The sequence below is a fragment of the Carcharodon carcharias genome, chromosome 9 (genome assembly GCF_017639515.1).
Source record: "Carcharodon carcharias isolate sCarCar2 chromosome 9, sCarCar2.pri, whole genome shotgun sequence".
Taxonomy (NCBI): Eukaryota; Metazoa; Chordata; class Chondrichthyes; order Lamniformes; family Lamnidae; genus Carcharodon; species Carcharodon carcharias.
The window spans coordinates 44,127,767-44,151,976 of record NC_054475.1 but is presented as its reverse complement, the minus strand read 5'-3'; the positions used below and the strand labels follow the sequence as shown (position 1 = coordinate 44,151,976).

Genomic DNA, 24,210 nt, shown 5'->3' with positions numbered 1-24,210 from the left:
CTTGGACAAAAGCTGCATCCGACCTCTTTTATATCCATGCCACTGACTTCAATGTTATGGGCAACCACTTTACCAAGTATCCCATTATTAAACAATTGCACAATATGTCAAGCGCTGCTGTCACACACACTCTAAGTGCTATTTTCAGTTTATTTGGTTTGTTTAGAGAGATCATTTATGGATAACGGTCCTCAATTTATTGGTAAGCCATTTCAGGATATGTGTGAGAAGTGGAATATAGATCACACTACTTCTCCTTCTCTTTACCCTAGATCTAATAGCCTAGCTGAATGAATGATCTGTATGGTGAAATCCCTATTTCTCAAATATAGACAGACCAAGCAATATCTACACATTGCAATGTTACATAAGAGAGTGACACCTTTAAGTGCAACTATTTCATCACCAGCCAAGCTCATGTTTGGCAGACCAAGGTGTACTAATCTACCTACTCTTACCCATTCCACTCTCGCAGGAACTAGAGAACAATTTTTAAAACCGCAAGAGAAGATGACCAATGTGTATGATAAAAATGCAGGTATAGAATTGCCAAGTTTGCAGTTGGGAGAACAAGTTCACATTCAGGATCCCATGGAAGGTACATGGCAACCAGCTGAGCTGACAGGGGTTTGTTCAGAACCAAGGACCTATGAAGTCATTACACACAAATGTGCAATGGTGTGGCATAACCGTGGACATATCAGACCCAGTTCCTCAACCACCATGCAGTCCTATTGCACCTAGGAAAAGATCCCACATGCAACCAGGAATAACACCCAACAATGACAATCCCACAGATCACTGTGAGCAATTAAGGAACCTTCAGACAAGTTTACCATCATAAAGTCTGTGTGTCCCAGCTGATTACCTCCATACTTTAGAGACTCATAGATTCATCAGTTCTATATGCTTATGTCATTGTAACTAAACATGAACATATATTGTAAATAGTTCTACTTCTTTGGAAGGAGGGAAAGTATCTTTAAAATTAAAGGGTGATATTGTAAAATGCCCTTAAGGGATAGCAGCATGATATCACTAGAAGGGAAGTGTGTCGTGCGATCCAGTCTTAGTTTCACCTTTGCTTTTGTGCCCTGCTGGTGATGTCTTCAAGCTTTCTATTGTTATGACGTGGCAGGTGATGTGTGCCAGGCAGACCAAATCCATAAAGGAAACTTGGCTGCGTTATCACAACAGTTTTGCAATTTGTATTTATTATGTGAAGATTTGGGCACTGAATTCAGATGTAATGGGTCCAGTAACACCTTCAGTGATTTTAAAAACTAAATTAAAACATTTATTAACAAAGGAAAAGATTTCAAGCACATACATAAGATTACAATTGCTCAATATTATAACAAATCGCAAAATTCCGACTTAAGCTGACTCCCAGCTACACATCCCCTTTAAGCAACAGTCCAAAATAGATTTTAAATTTAAATAGCAAGCCAGCAAATTTACTACAGCACCCATTTGACAGTGGAATTCCAAAGGCTTTTCTCCAACTTTAGTTACTGGATACAACAGACTTTTGCAAACATAGCTGGAGGTTTCCCCAAGGCTGTTTTATACACTCCTTCTAGTTATGATATGCCCCCCCCCCTTCCTTCCTTCTTTAGATATGTTTCACTCTCTTTAATTTGTAAATTCCATTGTTCTATATGTCTTTGGAAATGTGCTTTTCCCATAATAAAAAATCTTTCATGTTGCCAATATGGTCAGTACCTTTAGGAAAAATAAACATAATAACCTTGCCCTATTTATCTTGTTAGCTGTAAACATCCTCCCACCCCTTTGAAACACAAACAACTCATTCACATATCTAAAAATATAAATTTCCTTCACACCCTACATGCTAAGGCTTCATCCATGTTTACTCATTAAAATTCAAATGCCTTTTACCTCTAATTTCTTTTGATAATTTCAAGCTTGCAGTCTATCTGACTCTAATTCAATTAAATTACACAGACAGAACCATCTCCACTTGCGCCCATAAACCTACTTTACAATAACCCACAATAGTATTGTGAAACTTATTATAGTTTCGTGACACTATCCATGTATATCTGTTCTCATGTGCCTAGTCTAAATAAATGAACTAACATGTTTACCTAAACCCTTTTGAGTGATTGGTGCCTTCATATTATTGTAATATCATGACACAAACTTTTTATAGTTACAATTCAGCCACACTAAGGATGAAAAATATTTACATTAAAGCCACTTTAGAAGCACTTTAGCTTTAGTGAAAAACGAAGACTCGATATTTTATAGTTGCACCAACCTTTTACTTATATTCACAGAGAAATGTATTATTATATTACCTAAGAGTAATGTTTCAAATATTTAAAATTTCCATTCAAAACATGGTTTTATACCTAGAAGAACATGACAGTGGATAGATGCAAGTGATTATAACACTATGGTGGTATGATTTGAGAAGCCTTCATGAATAAACCAAGGGTGGATTTGTCCCAGATTTGCACTAAGTGCAGTAGCGGGTGGGTAAAATGATGTTTTACCCGTTGGCTGAGATGGCCGGTTTTCATGCCGTATCATCGCAAACCCACCACATTATTTATTCATTCCCGGGAAACACGTCATTTCAATGGTGGGCAGTCTCAGATTCGCCTGCCATGTCCGTCACCTCTCTGCTTCATCATGCCAGGCACCAAATTTAAAGTACAGTCAAACTCAGTGCATCCAGCCCAGGATTGCAACAAAGAAGACATGACCCGAAAGGCAAGAAGACTGCAGCCCTCGAGCGTCCTTTGGAAGCTGTAGAGGTGATGTCCTCCACTCCAGCTCTGGCCGCAGGAGAGGCAGCTACTTTATTACTACAGCTTGGTAGACGATGGTAATGGTGATCACTGCCAGTGCTGCACAGATGAGTGATCTCATCCCTGCAGCCAGGATATGGCAACCATCTCATCACTTTAAACTCACACACTCAAGCCCATCACACATTCATTGGCATCTCACTCACTGCCAGCTCAAGGGATGCCACCACCCATTCACATCTCCATCTGGCCTCATCACCTCTGGAGACTGCCTCCTCAGCCCTCACCATCTTGAGGTCACTTGTACAGATCAACATGTGTCCCCCACACACACCCTTGGTTCTCCTCCTTCCCCAGTACAGCTTTCGTCCTGCAGCCTCTTCCCTTGCCTGAGGCCCTTCCCCAAGCAAGGACTTGCCCTGCAGCTGTTGAGAAGCCACCCACCTACCTGGCAGGTAGAGACCAGCCATGAGCCCCACTAGAAGTGATGTGGTGCTGTCTGTGAAGCCTGGCGTTGATGACTGCAAGTGCAAAGCAAGGTAAGCAAACCGAGTGAAGTACAGCTCACCAAGTACACGTCGCTTGGGTGCTGATGTGAAACACGTCGATGTGTTTTCCTGCTGACATGGATGGATGATCCCACCTGGGGCGGGGCGGGGTTGGGGGGGGTGGGTGTTGGTAGTTGGTAGGGAGACGATTCTGGTGGACAGGCCTTATAATGATATGCTGATATATTACAATGAGGTTCCCGGTGTCCAATGGCGGGGAATGTGGCCCACCATCGATGGGCTGAGCGGATAATTGCAAACTGGCTTCACGCTGTTATGAAACTGATCGTGTCGTATTGTCTGCACATGTCACTGAACATGGCTGGTGCCGGAGGGCATGGAAAATCCTGGCCCATGTCTTCCCTGTTTATCCTCCAGCTCACTAGCTGCGTAACTTTAGAGTCATCCCAGCATCTAGTGGAACTTTGTGACCTGCAACACAAATGTCTGCTTTCCAACATCACAGAATTTATCTATGTGTACAGGAAAATGCTATTAAAATCTGCTCACTTTTGGGACAGCACCCATACCCCAGCAGCAATGTGAGCTGGTACATAGGAGTAATGGGCTGCCCACAGTATGGAATGGCATCCTCTTGAGTATGACTTAACTGTGAACAATAATCACAAATTAAGAGAACAGCTATATTTAGGATTGTAGCTCAAAAGCCCAACAAATACAAATGTTCCAGGCTTCACTTAATTATTGTCTTTGCAAAGGAAGATTGTTAAAGCAACTTGGTGGTGAGGCATCAAGCAAGGATGGGAAGACCAGAAGAATTCCAGAAAACAACTTGACAAAGGAATTAGGAATGTTAAACTGGCCTAATATGTGAATCCCAGGTTTGGTTTTCACATGGGCACTTTCATTGTTTGGGAGGCGGGCCGAGCATGCTCAATGCTCAGCCAGCGGAAGCAGTCTGGTGCCTGAGTCATTTCCATGGTCAATCCTTACTGACATTTCATTGGTGAACTGCTCACACTTTATGGGAGGCAGGGGTGGGAAACTTGCTTTGACTTCACCGTGGAACCCAACCAGTCCAGGGAAGTTAAAAGGGGACCAGGGTGAAGCGATGAGGAGGATCATGCATGGGTCAGGGAACAAAATTTTGGGGGGGGGGTGGGGGTCAAGAAAAGCATTAATGTCCATAACTGATCCTCTTGGCACCATCTGGGAAGACAGCTTGCCTCTTGCTACGTACCTTTGCTCACTTTATGACTGAGATTAGGAACTCACTTTTGGTGAGTCACAGCTGAAACCACTTGGCGATGCACTATCTTGCTACATGCTTGGCCTAAATAGCCCAATGGTTATGGTACTGGGCTTATAACCCCAAGATCAAGAGTTCAAATCTCACCATTGGCAAAAATATGAAATAATGTAACTTCATCTGAATAGGAACAGATGGAAAAGTGTTTGTACTCAAAAGAGTTACAATATGAAGGAGGCTGATTATTATTCAATCTGTGCTGTTCAGTTCATGTTTTGAAGCACTCCCCCCAAATCATCCTAATATGGCAAATAAATTACCCTTCATATCTGTTTGGTAAGAAATCTGATTATGGAAAGTTTGTGCTTTGTCATTTTTTCGAGTGGAATGAAACATTTGGGACCCCATCTACAGTGTTAACATATCCACATTATTAATAGAGAGCTTTAGAAATAAATAAGTGCAAACTTTATATTGTTATGTCTCAGGAGTATTAAGCTAAATTAGAGGTTGCCATTTCCCAGCTTCAGATTGTTTTAGGAAGTACTTTAGAATTGAAGAAAATTCCAGGATCATGGGGCTTTAAAAAGGGCTTTAAATTCACTAATGGTCATCCTTGTGATGTTTTCTATGGAATTTTGCCACCAACCAACTGAACTGTAACATTATCAGCCCTGTATATAATAATCAGTGTTCCTAACTGTGTTAAAATCCATGAATTAATGAAGGACAGTTGCTCTACATTTTTCGAACTCTTAAGAGTTGTTTAGTCTTTTTACTCTGGTGGTAATTTAGCCACTCAATGGCTGATGTGAAGACAGTATCCCAAACTAAATTTGCAATGAAATGATTGCAACATGTAAACTGCAGCCTTCTTTCAATTGTCATTTCAGACCAAAAGCTGTATAAAACAATTGAAACGACTGGATTCCAAATGGAAAAATCTCGGACCTGTATCAAGTACCTCATGTTTCTGTCCAATACTTTAATTTTTGTAAGTAACTGGTTAGTCATATTTATGAACAGATGAGAATGACTACACGAAGCAGGCATTCGGGTAGAAAATTCAGAATATTCATGAGATCAGTAATTACAAGAATATTAAAATCTGTGTCCATGGCAACGGGCATTGTTATTCAATAACTTTAATCAAATATATACCACATAATTTTATTAAAGTCTAGAATGTGGCTTAATTGTATTATGGGATAAAGGGTACTTTATCTTAAAAACAGTTATGAAATAATATCCAGGAGCTGAGGAGATTATTGCAGGATTCTTGATGAATTTCAATGCAGGAGGCAGCAACTCTCTGTAATAATCTTATTATGGTCTGTTACAGGCAGGGGGTACTTGTCTGCTGGGAGTTGGCATTTGGGTTACAACCAACCCCAATGGCTTCAAGAACATTGTGACTGCAAACCCGTTGATCTATACGGGGGCTTACATCATCCTGTCAGTCGGGGTAATTCTCTTCTTCCTAGGGTTCTTAGGTTGCTGGGGAGCCATCCGAGAGAGCAAACAACTGCTTATGACTGTACGTACAGCAACTTGAAACCTTCATTCTTTCAGATTATTTTTGATTGATGTTCAGAGGTGTGAGAATGGTTAAAATTCGACCCCTAATTCCCCTGCCCCCACTCCCAAATTTATAACCAATGAGATAACTTGCACAAATGCATATTATATCCCCATTAGGATAACACCAGCAGGTGCAACACTTTCTCCCCATACATTTTGAAGGTGCTGGATTTGAAAAGTTTTGGTGCCTTTTCCTCCTATCCCTTGGCCAGCTGGTCATTCATCATATTTGTAGCCGGTGAGTAGTGGCAAGCGTTTGGCCTCTGGAGCATCATAACCAAAACCAATGGTGTCCTTGTCTGAGGCTCTTTGACCTTTCCATCAAGCACCCACTGAGTGGTGATGTGGACCAAGAACCTATGGCTGAGGTTCTTAGTCTACATCCCTTCCTAGTCCAGGAGCATTGAGGCTATTAGCAGTGGCCAAATTGTTGAGATCAACTGGCTCACTATTGGCTTTGGTTTCAAATCCCATCTCCAATGTTTCATTACCTCAGAACACAGAAATTTAATGGAAGAACATTGTTTTGTTGAAACTTAATTCAGATTCTTAACATAAAAATTATAATTATGTCATGGATTATGTCTGTTCATTATCCAATAGGACAAAACAATGTGAATAAACTAGTGGTGATTTTATAGCTTGTCCATCTCTAAAAGTACAGGGATTCTTTTTGATGGCTAGATAATTATTGGAAGTTGCGCTTTCAAATTTCACTAACTAGGGTCTTCTGTAAAATAGTGAACCGTATAAATTATAGACAGACTCCAAGGGACCCCCAGTAAATATTGTCAATCTTCCAATGATCCCTATAAAATGTTGACACATTCCAAGGGGCTCCCTGTAAAGTATTGACAAACCCTAGGGACCCCTAGTAAGTATTCATAGACTCTAAGGGACACCCTTAAAATATTAACACACTCTCAGTCCATGTAAATATTGTCACACTATCCAGCATTCCTGTTAAGTTTTGACATGGTCCCGGGGAATGGTTCAGTGGGTAGCACAATCTGGGTTATAAGGTTGTAGATTTAAGCCCTTCTCCTGATATTTGAGCACATAATCTAGGCTGACACTTCACTGCTCTTTTGGAGCTACCACCTTTTGGATGATAGATTAAACCAAGCTTCCATCTGCCCTCTCAGTTTGATGTAAAAGATGTTATTTGAAAATCTCTCCGGCGCCCTGCCCAATATTTATCCCTTAGCCAATATCACTAAACCAGATTATTTGGCCATTATCTTTATTGTTGTTTGCAAAATGACTGCTGTGACAGCCTACATTTACAATAGTGAAATGTGTCTTCAAAATACTTAATTGACTGTGAAGCATGTTATTATGTCCTGAGGTTGTGAAAGGTGCTATATAAATACCATTTTATTTGCATATTTGTAAATAATAATAGGCCCTCTGCAACCTATGGTTTTAAGAACTGTGCCACATTAGCTTTACAGAATTCCATTGGACCGCCATGCTTTTGTAAGATTTCCCAGGCTAAAAGCATCTCGTCTCTAAACTCCATATAAAGGGGAAACTCTCTGATGTTTACCGGTGTGGATAATCTTTCCTCTTAACTTTTCTTTCATGCCTATTTAAAACAAAATTGCAAATCTGCCATCCCTAAACATGATCACCGCCTAGAATGAAGACTCATTCCAACTTTCCTATTCTTAGTTCATTCATTCCTGCTACCTCAAATATGTGGAGCTCCCTAACCCTACTTTCCCTTCCCTTTTCCTTCCTCGAATAAACAACAAGTTTTCAAACGAAGTTTAACTACCCTTTCTTATCACATTCTTCATCTACTACTCTTCTTTGGTGGCATTCTCAATGGCTCCCAACTCTTCATCCAATGTCCAGTATTATCTAATGAATTTGACTAACTGGCAAACTTGAGTAATTTGAAAATATGCAGCTAATGCAGTTACATATTTGAGGACTTGTCTTTACAAAGCAGAAATATGGAGCTTGTCATTGAGAGTGGGCCGTGAGCATCCCCTGCTGGTGATTTCAGTTCATCCATATTATTATTGCATCTCTTACACAGTACTGTATTCCATGCTGTATTGTAGGATTTTTTTTAAAGGCTCCCTTCCTTGAGTGTTCTAAAATCCATCAAACTCAAGTCAAATCGTACATTTTTGAATAGAAATTAAACTTGGTGTTCTGCACCTGTTATTTGATTAGGTTCACAAATTTGATTTTAACTCCTCCCTTAAATAAATTGGTAGCTGTGACAAAGTAACTGTTAGTCAGTTTACAACTGAATTTCTCCAACTTCCGTCAAATAATTTCAGAATCTCACAAGCTGACAACTTTGTGAAAATCGAAGGCCAGTTGCCCGTGGAAGGCATAGTTTAAAAAAAAACAGGTTCTTCCAGTTGGCGAGGAGGGGCGGGGCCAGCTCGCTGATGTGTCAGATGATGCGGGAGTACACCGGGCGTGCGTCCTGATGTTGCCCCATGTCATTTAGACTTTCAGTTCGGCGGGCGCGCCGTCGATTCGGCTGCGTGTCCGCCAAACTGTCAACGGCCTATTAAGGTCATTAAAAAATTAATTAGCTTGATTGATGGACCTGCCTGTCTAACCTTAAGGTTGGCGGGCGGGCTGGGAGCCCAGGCGGGCCTCGGAAAAAGCATGAAACCTCTTCCACGGGCGGGGTGAGGTGTCTTGAAGGCTTTTAAATGTTTATCAAACGTTTAAATAACAGTTATGGACATGTCCTAATTCATGTGACAGTGTCACATGTGGGGACATGCCAGGGAAATTTTTTTATTACCTTTCTGTCAACTTTTGAATCAGAGCCGATCTCCCTGAGACAGCGCTTTGCCTCAGGGAGATCTGTGCGCTCTTTTGTGCGCATGCGTGAAAGAGCGCACTCCTGGCTGGGGGAATCCCCCCTCCACCCCCCCACCCATTCTGCACAGGGAATGCATAGCGCTTCCTGGCGGACGTCACACTGGGCGGGCCTTAATTGGCACCGGGGGCACCAACCAGAAGGCTGGTCACTGGCACCCAATGGGGGGAAAATGTTCCCCAGAAACTGGTAATTGTGCATCAGATGCAATGTCTCCTGTTTAAAATGTCAGATTGTATATTTCTAGTGTCAGTAAAATCATAATTGCATATTTTTATGTACATTTATGACTTTGCTCTAAATGGCAAACTGTGGAATTTTTTTCCCACACAGCGACTCAAGCAAGTAGTTTAAGACATGAGGATTAATTGATTGTGTCCTGTTACTTGCAGTTTTTGCTGTTGATTCTAATCATTTTCATCCTGGAGCTGGTTGCAGCTGTCCTTGCTCTGGTCTTCAGAAAACAGGTAAATACAATGGCCAGAAATAAAACTATTACTTTCCAGCAATATGTAAGTAACTATCCTGTGCTAAACATGGAAACTGTCATTTATATTTAGATAAGAAAAGATTATTTCTTAAAGGAATTGCAGATGAAGTATAAAGGAGACAATTCTACAGATGCATTTTCAAAAACCTGGAATGCCATTATGATGGACGTAAGTTTTAAAACAAATTCTCTTCTTGGACCACTCCAACCAGAAACACAGATAAGCCTATAGTTCCACAAGCGTCAGCTGCCAACTCATGCCTCACCCAAGTGGGTGTCAACACACTGCTTGGTTGTGCAATGCACCACAAATGAGAATATTGACAAGCATTTTGGCCGTGTGATGCGTCACAAGTCAGTTTGCTTCTCCCCTCAGTTGACACCCACACTTGTGCTCTTTAAGTAGGGTCACAGGATAGTACACTGCAGCAGGAACCATTTTCTATGGGGCAGTAGTTCTGGTTCTAACACACTGACTGCCTTAGGCAAGGCCAACTAATTGTCTGGGATTAAATCTAGGCCAACTTGACCTGTTGGCTCACCCATGTTGATAATCACAATGCATACCGCCTTGGGTACCATAAGACCATAAGACATAGGAGTAGAAATTAGGCCATTCGGCCCATCGAGTCTGCTCCGCCATTCAATCATGGCTGATAAGTATCTCAACCCCATTCTTCCCCCTTCTCCCCATAACCTTTGATCCCCTTACCAATCAAGAACCTATATATCTCAGTCTTAAATACACTCAATGACCTGGCCTCCACAGCCTTCTGTGGCAATGAATTCCATAGATTCCACTCTCTGGCTCAAGAAGTTTCTCTTCATCTCTGTTCTAAAAGGTCTTCCCTTTACTCTGAGGCTGTGCCCTCGGATCCTAGTCTCTCCTACTAATTGAAATATCTTCCCCACTCTATTCAGGCCTTTCAGTATTCTGTAAGTTTTAATCAGATCCTCCCTCATCCTTCTAAACTCCATCGAGTATAGACCCAGAGTCCTCAAACGTTCCTCATATGTTAAGCCTTTCATTCCTGGGATCATTCTCGTGAACCTGCTCTGGACCCTCTCCAGGGCCAGCACATCCTTCCTGAGATACGGGGCCCAACTTTGCTCACAATATTCTAAATGTGGTCTGACCAGAGCCTTATAAAGCCTCAGCAACACATCCCTGCTTTTATATTGTAGTCCTCTTGAAATAAATGCCAGCATTGCATTTGCCTTCCTAACTACCGATTCAACCTGCAAGTTAACCTTAAGAGAATCCTGGACTAGGACTCCCAAGTCCCTTTGCTCTCCAGACTTCTGAATTCTCTCCCCATTTAGAAAATAGTCTATACCTCTATTCTTCCTACCAAAGTGCATGACCTCACACTTCCCCATGTTGTATTCCATCTGCCACTTCTTTGCCCATTCTCCTAACCTGTCCAAATCCTTCTGCAGCCTCCCCGCCTCCTCAATACTACCTGTCCCTCCACCTATCTTTGTATCATCTGCAAACTTAGCCAGGATGCCCTCAGTTCCTTCATCTAGATCATTAATGTATAAAGTGAAAAGTTGTGGTCCCAACACTGACCCCTGTGGAACTCCACTAGTCACCAGCCGCCATCCTGAGAAGGACCCCCTTATCCCCATTCTCTGCCTCTTGCCATAAAGCCAATCTTCTATCCATGCTAGTACCTTGCCTCTAACACCATGGGCTCTTATCTTACTGAGCAGCTGCCTGTGTGGCACCTTGTCAAAGGCCTTCTGGAAGTCCAAGTAGATAACATCCATTGGCTCTCCTTTGTCTAACCTGCTCGTTACCTCCTCAAAGAATTCCAACAGATTTGTCAGGCATGACCTCCTCTTGACGAAACCATGCTGACTTTGCCTGATTTTCCCATGCACTTCCAAGTATTCTGAAATCTCATCCTTAATAATGGACTCTAAAATCTTACCAACGACTGAGGTCAGGCTAATCGGCCTGTAATTTCCCGTCTTTTGCCTCACTCCCTTCTTAAACAGGGGGGTTACATTAGCAATTTTCCAGTCCGCTGGGACCCTCCCTGACTCCAGTGATTCCTGAAAGATCACCACTAACGCCTCCACTATCTCTTCAGTTATCTCCTTCAGAACTCTGGTGTGTAATCCATCTGGTCCAGGTGATTTATCCACCTTCAGACCTTTCAGTTTTCCTAGCACCTTCTCCTTGGTAATGGCCACCATACTCACCTCTGCCCCCCGACTCTCTTGAACTTTGGGGATGTCACTTGTGCCTTCCACTGTGAAGACTGACACAAAGTACCTATTCAGTTCCTCCGTCATTTCTTTGTTCCCCACTACTACTTCTCCAGTGTCATTTTCCAACGGCCCAATATCCACTTTTGCCTCTCTCTTACTCTTTATATATCTAAAAAAGCTCTTGAAATCTTCTTTTATATTACTGGCTAGTTTATCCTCATATTTAATCTTCTCCCTCCTTATTTCTTTTTTAGTTGTCCTCCGTTGGGTACTTTATGTGAAATGGGTGTTTAATGGCTTGCCTACAATGCAAAATCTGTTCCAGTGGATTCAGTGTTAGTCTTCTGTGACCCACTCTGTCTCCCCCACCCCACTACTGAAACATGGATGTCAGCTGATGATAGAATTAGACCCTGCTCTGCTATAATGCATGGCCAAACAGAGAAACAGACCATTCAGTCCATTGAATCCTGTGCTGGCATTTTTCTTCCTATGATACATGCTCTATAATTTTCTTGCTTGCTTCCCCTACCTTTTAATAATCCTTTCATAATGAAGTGGAATTTGCATCAAAGGTGTAATGCTGGAGACTTGTCATTTCAGTTTTCCTGCTGTGGTGTAATTGGGCCTCGTGATTTTGGACAGAATTCCACCTTCCATGAACTCTTTCCCAATATGTTGCTACCTGAAGCATGTTGTAAGAAGAACAGCACAACTCTTGTCTTTATAGACAAGAACAGATGTTTACAGGGAAATTCTGACTGCATAAACAACAAGGTAAGTGGGAAATCTACATGAAGTATTTGTTGTAAAGGGGCAATAATTCTTATCAACTGTTGGTTGGATTATTATAAATCATTCTGGTAGCTCAGTAAGATTTTAGGATTTATATGGTGTATTTATCCCTTATAGTTTTGAGGTGTAATAATAAGGTAAGCAGTGATCCGTGGGTGTTACACAACCAAAGCGGGAATATGGAATTAAGATACAGATCAGGCATTTATTTTATTCTTTCATTGGATATGGTGTCACTGGAAAGACTTGCATTCGCTGCCCATACCTAATTGCCCTTGAGATGGTGGTGGTGAGCCAGCTTCTTGAATCGCTGCAGCCCATGCAAACGTGATCTAATGGAACGATGGAACAGGCACAAGCGGCTGAATGGTTTTTTTCTGTCCCTATATTACTTCCAATGAGACTCCAAGCTGAGTCTCAGAACAGAAGGAGGCCATTTGGCCCATCTTGCACCGGCCAACCCTTTGGGAGAGATATCCAATTAAACCCACTCTTCTGCTCTTCTCCAAATATTCTGAATATTTTCTTATTCAAGTACATATCATGTTCCTTCATGAAAGTTACTACTGAGTCTAGTTCAAGTGCTCTTTCAGTCAGTGTATTCCAGATCATCACAACTCAACATACATGGGAAGTGCATGTGGCATTCAAGACTTCCACCAAATTTTAGGTTATAGCAATGTTGAGTATTTGTAGGTAAGGCATTCATTAATGTTTATTGTTTCAGGGATGTTTCTCAATGATTGCGGAGAATTTTCGGAATTATGTCCATTTGGTTGGAGCATTCAGTATAATTGTGCTGTTAATTGAGGTAAGGTCACCTTTACGCAAATTAAAACTTTTGAAAAGCTGCATAAAATAAAAGGAAAGGGGAAGATTTGCTCTGTTCGTTGCTTGTAGTGAAACTGTAAGCATACTTTTTTACAAATCTTACTCCTCCAGGTACCATGCCCAAAGAGGGTGTTGGTGACCAAGGACTTCCATTGGATTGATCCATGATTATGCCTGGCAAAGTACTGCAGTGATTTGCCATTGCCTTCTGCAGTATGGCTGACCAGGAAACGCTCCCGCTGTTTACTACCTGCCATCAGGCGTATTTGATTTACAGACTGATAATCAAACTGGCCACATTATGAACACACCTCCCATGGCCATCACGTCCTGAAGTGGGAATCAAACCCAGAGCTTCTGGTCCAGAGGGAGGGGTGCTACCCACTGCGCCACAAAACCTCCCACAAATGGGAACTGAGGAATTCTTCACCCGTGGTGTTCTTGTGAAACCCTATGGCATAAAAATGCTTTCCTATGGCTCTCTAAACTTGTACATTTCTTACCCCACTATCTGTGAAAATGTCTAAATGCATGGCCAGAGAGTAGTGGTTTGAGCAAGTTAGTATAAATACAGCATTGCCTGACTGGAAGCTTGTAACCACTTACAAGTTTGAGACTAGTAGCTAAAGTATAAATGAACCAAAAGGCAATCACTGTTCATCTGGATTATTTCATTGTTAACCATCTTAGAATCATAGGAAAGTTACAATGCAGCCCATCATATCTGAGCCAGATTTTTTATGTGGATCTTATTGAACAAAGATTTTTTTTAAACAAGTAATTGTACAAAAGGGAAGGAAAGTTTTGGAGAGAAATTTCTCCCAATTTTGTCTGAACAAATATGGGACTGGATTTTACATGGCCCTACTGGGCATGTTTTCATTGGGAAGGCACCCAAAATAGGACAGGTACCCATCCCATCACTTTCCACCCACACCTCACCTCATCCCCATAACATGGTAGGTGGATGGGTGCTGAAATCGGCAGACTGCCCACCATGTTTATAAAAATACTTAAGGGTTAATTGGGCCTGTTACCAAGCCAAGTGACCCTGATAATACACTGCCCACCCCATAACATGGTTGGCATGGGCAGGTGGGTGGGGATGGGCAGGCTGTTTTTTTGGAAAAGTTTGGAAGAGGGAGGGAGATAAGGGCACATACTTATCTGAGTGGGGGCACACTTTGCGTATCAGGGGCACTCCCCCAAAGGTGATACCCCCTCCTTCCTACTCGCTTGCTCTCCTACCCCCCCATGTCCTCCTCCCCCACCACCCTCCTTCCTAAGTTGGCCAGACCCTCCCCACCCAACAGCCCGGACTTATCTCACTCCGGGATCCATTGTGACTTCCTCTTGGGACTGGTTACAGCCCCGGCAGCGCCTATTATTGAGCTCTTGGTGCTGCCAGGACTTCTGGAACTGCCTGGCAATCCGATTGGCTGGCAGCTCCCAAGAGCAGGACTTCCTCCCCAGTGAGAGGTGCAAGTCCCACTGTCAGGCAACTTAGCATGACCACAATGCGTTATGGTTGCCAGGTTGGCTTGCATGGAGCGAGTCAGCTTCCAGCTGTCTTTCCTTCCTGTTGTGTTATTATAATGATATAATACCTTGGGTTTATTTACTGTACAAGACACAAGGCACTACTCACTCATAAGGAATTGAATGGGTTCTTTTATTAAGACTCAGCACATGAGAATAATTATACATAGGTCTAAAGCTTGGTGACATCAGAGCTGCTTGTGCGTGCTCTGCTCAAAGTGAAAGTGAAATTAAAAGTGAATCACATGACACATTTCCCTTTGAGTGATGTCATGCTGATATGTGGTAAAGGCAACACTTCTGGAGGAGGTGAGCCATCCGCACCCCATCCCAAACCACTCCCCGTAAAATGCAGCCTATGGTACATATTACTTAACAGTAAGTTTAGCTTTTGCAGCAGTCTCATAGAGATACATAAGAGTGGCTTATGTTTGTGAAACTGCAACAAGAGTTTGTGTCCTCAGGAGAAGATAGGAGAAAAATTTATATATGTAACTACCAAATTAGTCGCTCAAAGCATTGAATAGATAAGTGCCTAGAACTCAAATTGTTCTACCTAAATTTTATCCAGCTCTCGGTAGGAGGCTGTGATATTGACTTGCAATAGCTAAAGGGTTTAAAACAAACTCAGCAAACTAACACAATACCCTGGACAGTAGAATTCCAAATTTATCTTCTCCAGCTTCAGCTTCAATAGATAGCAAACTTATGCACAAATGCTGGAGGTTTCATTAAGGCCATTTCACACACTCCTGTTAGATCTTACATGGCCTTCTGACACATAACCTTTAATTTTCCTTTATATACATTTCTCTCTTTTTAATATTAAATCCTATTGTTCCATATGTCTTTGAAACAGTATCTTCCTCATAACATAAAGCTTTAATGTTGCCAATATATTATCAGTAACCTTTGGGAAAAATAAATACATTCCTTAGCCTTGCTTATCTGCCTACTTGTAAACAAACTAAGATCCCTTTGAAATCCAAATATCCGTTAATTTATCTAAAAATGCAAATTCTCTTTACATATTACATGCTAAGCCAGCATCCATGTTTACTCATTAGCATGTTAAGCACCTAGTTTCTTTTGATGATTTAAAATTGCAGTCTACTTGACTACAAATATAATTAAATCACGCACAGACAGACCCAATTATACTTACCCCCGTAAACCTACCTCACAATAAACCAGAAAAATATTATGAAAATTATTATACTTTCATGACACAATTGTTTGCTCATACTTTGCTATTTTTTATATTCTGTCCAATCTTCTGATATGCCACCCATCGTGTATAATTATATGCTTTTATGTTTGACTCTATCTTTAATTTTTTCATTAACCACGGAATGTGGGTCCTCCCCTTAGAATTTTTCTTTCTCATTGGAATGTATCTCTTCTGTGTATTCTGAAATATCCCCAGGACATCACTGCAGGAGTTCCTCAGGTTAGTGTCCTCGACCCAACCATCTTCACCTGCTTCATTAATGACCTTCCTTCCATCATAAGGTCAGAAGTGGGGATGTTCGCTGATGATTGTACAATGTTCAACACCATTTGTGACTCCTCAAATATTGAAGCAGTCTATGTCTAAATGCAGCAAGACCTGGACAATATCCAGGCTTGGGCTGACAAGTGGCAAGTAACATTCGCACCTCACAAGTGCCAGGCAATGACCATCTCTTTCAAGAGAGAATTGAACCCTTTGCCCCTTGATTTTCAATGGCATTACCATCACTGAATCCTCCACTATCAACATCCTGGGGATTACCATTGACCAGAAACTGAACTGGATTAGCCTTATAAATACTGTATCTACAAGAGCAGGTCAGAGGCTAGGAATCATGCGACAAGTAACCCACCTCCTATCTCCCCAAAGCCTGTTCTCTATCTACAAGGCACAAGTCTGGAATGTGATGGAATACTCCCCACTTGCCTGGATGAGTGCAGCTCCCACAACACTCAAGAAGCTTGACACCATCCAGGACAAAGCAGCCTGCTTGATTGGCACCACATCCACAAACATTCACTTCCTCCACCACCGACGCACAGTAGCAGCAGTGTGCACCATTTATAAGATGCACTGCAGGAATTCACCAAGGCTCCTTTGACAGCTTCTTCCAAACCCACAACCACTAGAAGGACAAGGGCAGCAGATAGATGGGAAAACCATCACCTATAAGTTCCCCTCCAACTCACTCACCATCCTGACTTGGAAATATTTCACCGTTCCTTCACTGTCACTGGAAGTCCCTCCCTAACAGCACTGTGGATATACCCAGACCATATGGTTGCAGTTCACCACCACCTTCTCAAGGACAACTAGGGATGAGCAATAAATGCTGGCCCAATCAGTGAAGCCCACATCCCATGAATGAATTAAAAAAAATGCCTGCCACTGCATCTCTATTGACCTATCCCTTTAACTAATTTTCCAGTGCACTTTAGCTAGCTCTGCTTCCATGCCCTCTTAATTGCCCTTATTTAAGTTTAAAATACTAGTCTTGGACCCACTCTTCTGTCCTTCAAACTAATGTAAAATTCAATCTTATGATTGCTACCTAGGGGTACCTTCACTATGAGATCACTAATTAATCCTATCTCATTGCATAATACCAGGTCTAGTATATCCTGCTCTCTGGTTGGCGTCAGGGTGTGCTGTTCTAAGAAACTTTCCCAAAAACATTTGATGAATTCCTCATCAAAGCTGCCTTTGCCCATCTGATTTTCCCATCTATATGCAGGTTAAAATACCCATAATTATTGCTGTACCTTTCTGACAAGTTGCCATTATTTCTTCCTTCATACCCTGTCCTACTGTATGGTTACTGTTAGGGGGTCTGTGCACCACTCCCACAAATAACTCTTGCCTTTGCCTTTCCTTATCTCAACCCAAACGTTTCTACCCCCTGGTTTCCTGAATTTAAGTCATCCCTCTCTAATGTCATTAATCAACAGAGTCACCCCTCCATCTTTTCCTAGCTTCCCGTCCTTCCTAAATGTCAGGTCACAATCTATGTCATCTTGCAGCCATGTCTCTGTAATGGGCTATCAGAGTGTATTTATTTATTTCTATTTGCGCTCGTAGTTCATTGTTTTGTTTTGAATGCTGCATACATTCAAACACAGAGCCTTTAGTTTTGTCCTTTTCTTATTTTTGTAACCTCTAGCATTATCTGCTAATTTGCTCTTAGATTTGTACTCCCTGTACTCTGTCCCTTCCTGTCATGGCCCGTTTTTCATTTCCCTCATTAATACTTTCTCTTTTGTCTTTCCTCTACCCTTTGATTTACCACATCTTCCCAAATTTGATCCCTTGCCCCTACTAAAAAGTTTAAACCCTCTCTACTTCCCTAGCGATATGGCTAACTAGAAGACTGGTCTCAGGAAAATTCAGGTGTAGAGCATCGCAGTACTTTCCCCAGTACTGGTTCTAATGCCCCATGAACCGGAACCCACTTCTCTGACAGCAGACTTTGAACCATGTATTCATCTCTCTAATTTTATGCACAGTATTCCAATTTGTACATGGCTCTGATTATTACTTTTGAGGTTCTGCTTTTTAATTTAGTGCCTAGCTCCTCATACTCGCTATGCAGAACCTCTTTCCTAGTTCTGCCTATGTTGCTGATACCTAAATGGATCACAACAACTGAATTCTCCCCCTCTTTCTGCAAGTTCCTCTTCAGCCCTGAGCAGATGTCCTGAACCCAGGCACTGGGCAGGTAACACAGCCATCTGGACTCTCAATCTTTGCTGTGAGAACAGTGTCAATCCTCCTCACTATACTATCCCCTAATACCTCTACATTCCTTTCTGCTCCCCCCACTGAATGGCTTCTTGTACCACAGTGCCACGGTCTGTTTGCTCATTCACCCTGCAGCTCTGCTCTCATCCAAACAAGCTAAGAGAACCTTAAACCTATTGGATAATTTTAGAGGCTGACACTCCTGCATTCATGACCCTTGTCCCCTTACCTGCCTCATTCACAGTCACACCCTCCTGTCCCTGACCATTGACCAAATCAGAAGAGCTTGTCATAAGTGGTGTTACTGCCTCCTGGTACAAAACATCCCAGGTAACTTTGCCCCTCCCTGATCACAGTGTCTACAGCTCAGCCTCCAGCTCAATGACTCTGAGATGAAGTTCCTTGAGCCACAAACACTTGCTGCAGACGTGTTTGCCCTGGATCACACTGGCATCCAGGGTCTCCCACATGCTGCTGCCTTGACACATCTCCTGTCCTGCCATCCTTAATGTGTTTTAATTGATTACTTAATTATATTATTTACTTATTTATTTTCATTTTTATATACTTTATTAACTTTACCACCAGTTCATATACTATTTTAAACATTAGGACTGGAATAGACCATAACCACTTACAAGATACTCATCAAACAGCTAGGTCCTTTCTTTGTAGTGGAGTAAGAACCAACTCCTACAGGGTGAAAAAGGTTGAAAATGCAAAAGGAAAGGAACACCTCCTTCCCCTCCTCACTGACCTCCTCCATTCACTAAACTCTCAGGTATGCACTCAGTTCCAAAGCTGCACTTATTTGCTTTAGTTCCACCAAAGAACCCTGAATTTAAACTAAACTGAACTGGAGCTAGAGAAACCAGATAACTAATTAACTACTCAGCTCTCTCAGGCTGGAAGAAAGAAAGAAATTTAGCCTACTTACACAGTGCTTTCCAATTACTGCTAATTACAGACTGGACTAGATGTTGCAAGAATAAGATTAACGCTTTAAACTCCCCCACTGACCCAACACCCAGGTATGCAAAGCTGCACTTGTTTGCCTCAAGTGGCTTTTCCTGTTGGCAGTTCACCTTTGAAGGAGGGAAAGGACAAACACATGAAGATAGCTTTTGGCTTTGGCCAATAGTGTGAAACAGGCAATGTTGGATCCGTGGATCTCTGCCCATGGATGAAAAGTAGAATCAGGAGATGTGCAATGGGCAGCTGATCTGATCTCATCCATTTAGCATTAGCAAAACTGTCAGTACATTTAAAAAGCCAGAATCAAATTACTCCCTGGAAAGAGAAAAATGGAAGGAAAAGCCTAAGAATAAACTCAAACATCATAATCTCTGGGAAATTTAATGTTATCAATTCATATTTAGATCTGCAGCTACATCTGATTGAGTCCAGTTAGATCCCGTGATGGAAGATGCTTTTCTCCAATTCCCATTTTACTTCCTGATATGCACCAAAAACTGTACATTCCCTTTCAGTCTGGGAAGAAATGTGTGGGAAATGTTCAATAGTGCAGAAGAGGCGGGAAGCAGAGTACATAAATTTAAGGTAATTGGCTACAGAACCAGTGGGGAAATTAGGTCATTTTTCTACAGGGAGTTGTGATCTGAAATCCATTGCCTGAAAGGGTGATGGAACCTGATCCAGTAATAGCTTTCAGATAAGTGCTTGAAGAGAAAAAAATTTCAGGGCTAAGGGGAAAGGTCAGGCGAGTGGAACCAATTGAATAGCTTTTTCAAAGAGCTGGCACACGCACGATAGGCCAAATGGCCTCCCTTCTGTATTGTATTATTCAATGATTCTACGAACTCAGACAAAACTTTGTGTTACTTTGTAGAGCATAACCTGTTTACTTTACCTTTGCAGCTTGGTGCTATGGCTTTCACTATCTTTGTGTACCGGACTTATAACTAGTAATGACCAATGTCAGGTGGAAGGAACAATGCCTCAGTCACTATTGAACAAAGAGAGAAAGAAACAGACAGCAGAAACATATGCTGCACAATGACTGGCGGATGTGCGTAGCCAGCAGTGGTTTACTGAGCCTGCGTTCAAATAGCACATGAAATTGGGTTTGAAAAGGAATGAAGCAAACATTAACGAAGAAAAAGAATAATCCAAGCCTTTTTATATTCTGTCCACACAATTATAATCTTTATTTTAGTCATGTTAAGAATGCGCTACTTAACATTTTAACAGTGTTACTGCCCATTATTAAATGGCTGTGTAGTGAGTTACCAATGTAATGTTGAGCTAATTATATTACAGTCTAATAGATAAGGATTGTAATATGAATATTCGTATTTCTTCTTATTGAATATTTGTAATATCTCAGTTGTATTTTTGACCTTAAAGCTGAAAGTCTATTGTGTACATCTTTTTATAGCTGCCCTTTTAATTTATTATTCCCTTTCACTTTGCAACTTATTACCCTCCCCCAACCACCCCCCTCGCCCCCGCTCTCTCCCTCTCCCCAAACAGATGACCAGCTCCCCAACCTTGTGCTTTTAAAGTGGTTGTGAAAAAGGCAGGAGTTACATGGGTCGCCTTGTACACTTCAGTTCCCAGACAACAGTACCCACACCCTTCCTCCACCTCCCATTGGGAAATCAGCTTGGCGACTTCCTCACGTAAACTTGCCTGCTGGGAAAAGAAACTTGCTAAAAGTCCTGTGCTCCATCCCTCTGCAGGGCAGTGCATTATCATGGCAGTAACAAACAGCAACAACCCTTGTATGTATGTTTCTTGCTGACACTGTGGAAACTGTGTGTTTTCCATTGAGATTTATTTTTCAGTGTTAATGGAGGGTGATATTCTATTATTTAGTCGTGCACTGGTTCTTTCTGTTGTATTGGTTTGCACACACATGAAACTATAACTTTTGTGCAGAGTATATAAAAGCAGCAGCAGAGGGCAACATATTTTTAAATACATTTTGATACTATTTATTATGCAATGTTCCCAAGGCTGGAAAGCCCTCTAAATATTGAACACTTTGAAAAATATCTAAAATATCTGGGCCATAACGAGTTAAGGATTTCACTGCTTACTGTCGTCAACATCAGGAGGGGGTTTGTGAAATTTTTCTTATTATTATTTCTAGTGAAGTCATCAACGTTCTTTTAGAATTCTTACCCCAGTATTTTCTTATGACCTACACACCAGAGCGAGGAGACTTGGGTATCTGATACCAAGATTATCAACTGGACTTTCACAAACTTACAGAACATGCTACAATGCATTTTTTCTCATATAGCAACTTGCCTATCACTGATTTGCCCTATAATGTCTTGATTCTGACTTACTGCCCTTTTTAAATATTGACATGACCCCAGTCTATTGGAACTATTGGAGGTGTTAAATAAATAAACCAATACACATATAATACAAACCCCAAATTTTCAAGCACATTAGAGTGAATACCATTGGGGTCAGCAGCCTGGGTTGTTTCAGAACTATTTCTACACTCACTTCCACGTTTTATATTTTAGCAACATCTCTACGTAACAGCACTGGCTCAGCACCATCTTCAATAGTGGAGACTAATGCAAAGCAACAATTTATAAACTCAGCCATATCTTGGGACTCAAACCAAACTGATCCTGCAGAATCCTGTAGTGGCCCTTTGCCTTGCTATTAAAGCAACAGTTAGTCACAACCTTCATTTCCATTGATCTAATGGCAATTTGACAACAAATTTTGGTGCCCTCAACTGAGCCAGAATGACATCTCATTCATTTGGCAGTTGTTTACCTAGCACCTGTTAAAATATTTCTGCTGCAATTTGATTAGTTCTTAACATTACTATTTAGCCACTTTGACTTTGCCTTGCCCTCCTTTATTTTTATCTGTGATGTGATTATTTCTATAAAATTCTCCAGATTACCTTACTCGTGGTATAACTCCCAAAAACCACAAACTAACTTGTGGCAGTAGGATAAGGGGATATAGGTTGGAACCAGGAAAAGGCAGATTTCAGACTGCTACCTGGAAGTATTTGACAAGAAGAGTAATCAATCTATTTTGAATGAACAGTAACATAAAAGAATCAGCTCGCTCTAAGATTTAACATGCTGGTGGCTTCTGCAATGATACATAAGAGGAACCACTAGCTGAATTCATATAAATCATGTGCCTGCCTAATTTGACACATTACTTGTAAACATTAGGTTCTTGTTTAGTATTTGGCAAAAATAGAAGCAAAATCATTCACTTCAAATACAAACATCCTGCGTGATTTATTCAAATATGTTTCTGATCAACAACTTCTTTTAATATCAGTTATTCAATTCATTAAGTTTTTGTTATTGGTTTGAATGTATTTACGGGCCTGTCGTTTTTAATCGGTGGGTCTGGAATCTTAAGAAAAGAATTGAACCATTACATAAGGAAATAACTTAAATCACCATTTCACACTGCAATTGCAAGCTATTATACTTTACTATCCAGATGCTAACTAAGGTTACCAACAATTGTAAAAATAAATTACTGCTGAAATTCACTGGTTGTATTACTATTCAATAAATCTGGCGAACAGATAAAGTTTAAGTAAAATTATAGTGTAATATTATTCTGCAGCCTTTGGAAGGCAAAGAAAATTCCATGAAGACAGGGGATGGACTCAAGGCCTGAAATAATCTGTAAAGATTCTCTGTTCCCACAAATACAAGTTACAACATAAGAAATGGTGATTCAGCCCAATCAGTCCTTTCTGCATTCACCTCCCATGAGGCCAAACAGTCCTATTCCATCCTGTTTCCACATCCTTTTAATCGTTCTTTCACAGATCCTGAATGTTGTCTGGCCTGGGGGAGTATGGAGCTCCGTGTGTGCACCTAAATGTCAATTAAACTGTAATGTTACTCATGACATTTTATTTCCATTAAGCTGGTTAAAAAAGTTCCTGGGCCTGGTTATACTGCAATCGGCATGGAGTCAAAGCCATGCTGAAATCTCTGAACTTGATTTGGGCAACTTCAAGCACAACTGCTTTGGGCAACACAAACTGTGTAGTATAATTGACCTAAAAAAATGATCCCTCGATTATTAGTACCCGTATTTATTGAAGCTGTCCAGTGTGACTGTATTTCATGCAATAGGAATTGGATTTGGTGAAAGCAGAACTTTGTGTTTGCACTCAGAGTTATCAGAGCAGGGAAGTGACAAGGAGTGAGATTTAAGATTGAAAAAAAGAATGACACAGATAGTAATCCCACTTTATTTTAATACGAAGCAATCTTTATTTTCAATAGTGAGTTGAACAGGGTCACATTTAAGAAGTTCCCATGCCCCCGCCCACCTCGACAACCCCCCTACCCCCCCTCAACTGGTCACAAGTCCGTACCTTGGTGGGAAATAGTTTCACAGGCTCCAGACATCTGGTAACCAACCAAGTTTGCACAGAATCATGTGCTTTGACAGAGAATGCCAGAAGGTCATTCAATCTTCGGGGGAATCCTGTCCTTACCCTGATAACCATACCATGAGTGACGGTTAAGTACCCCATGGCAGCATAATATCTAATGCTCTCACCAGGTCTCTGGGCCACAATACGTCCCACCACAACACCCTTCACCACCAACACCACCACGGCCAC

The 24,210-nt window shown here is 41.4% G+C and overlaps 1 protein-coding gene across 1 annotated transcript in view; it reads left to right on the top strand.

Annotated features, from left to right (window-relative positions):
- LOC121282641 (tetraspanin-18-like) overlaps positions 1-23,168 on the top strand; it is a 144,494-nt gene extending 121,326 nt beyond the window's left edge. The window contains exons 3-9 of the mRNA XM_041196459.1: positions 5,432-5,532; positions 5,881-6,075; positions 9,369-9,443; positions 9,537-9,635; positions 12,290-12,463; positions 13,209-13,292; positions 20,481-23,168. Coding sequence (XP_041052393.1) covers positions 5,473-5,532; positions 5,881-6,075; positions 9,369-9,443; positions 9,537-9,635; positions 12,290-12,463; positions 13,209-13,292; positions 20,481-20,528 — 735 coding nt within the window. The 5' untranslated portion in view covers positions 5,432-5,472 and the 3' untranslated portion in view covers positions 20,529-23,168. The remainder of the gene's footprint in view (positions 1-5,431; positions 5,533-5,880; positions 6,076-9,368; positions 9,444-9,536; positions 9,636-12,289; positions 12,464-13,208; positions 13,293-20,480) is intronic.
- The last annotated feature ends 1,042 nt before the right edge of the window (positions 23,169-24,210 follow it).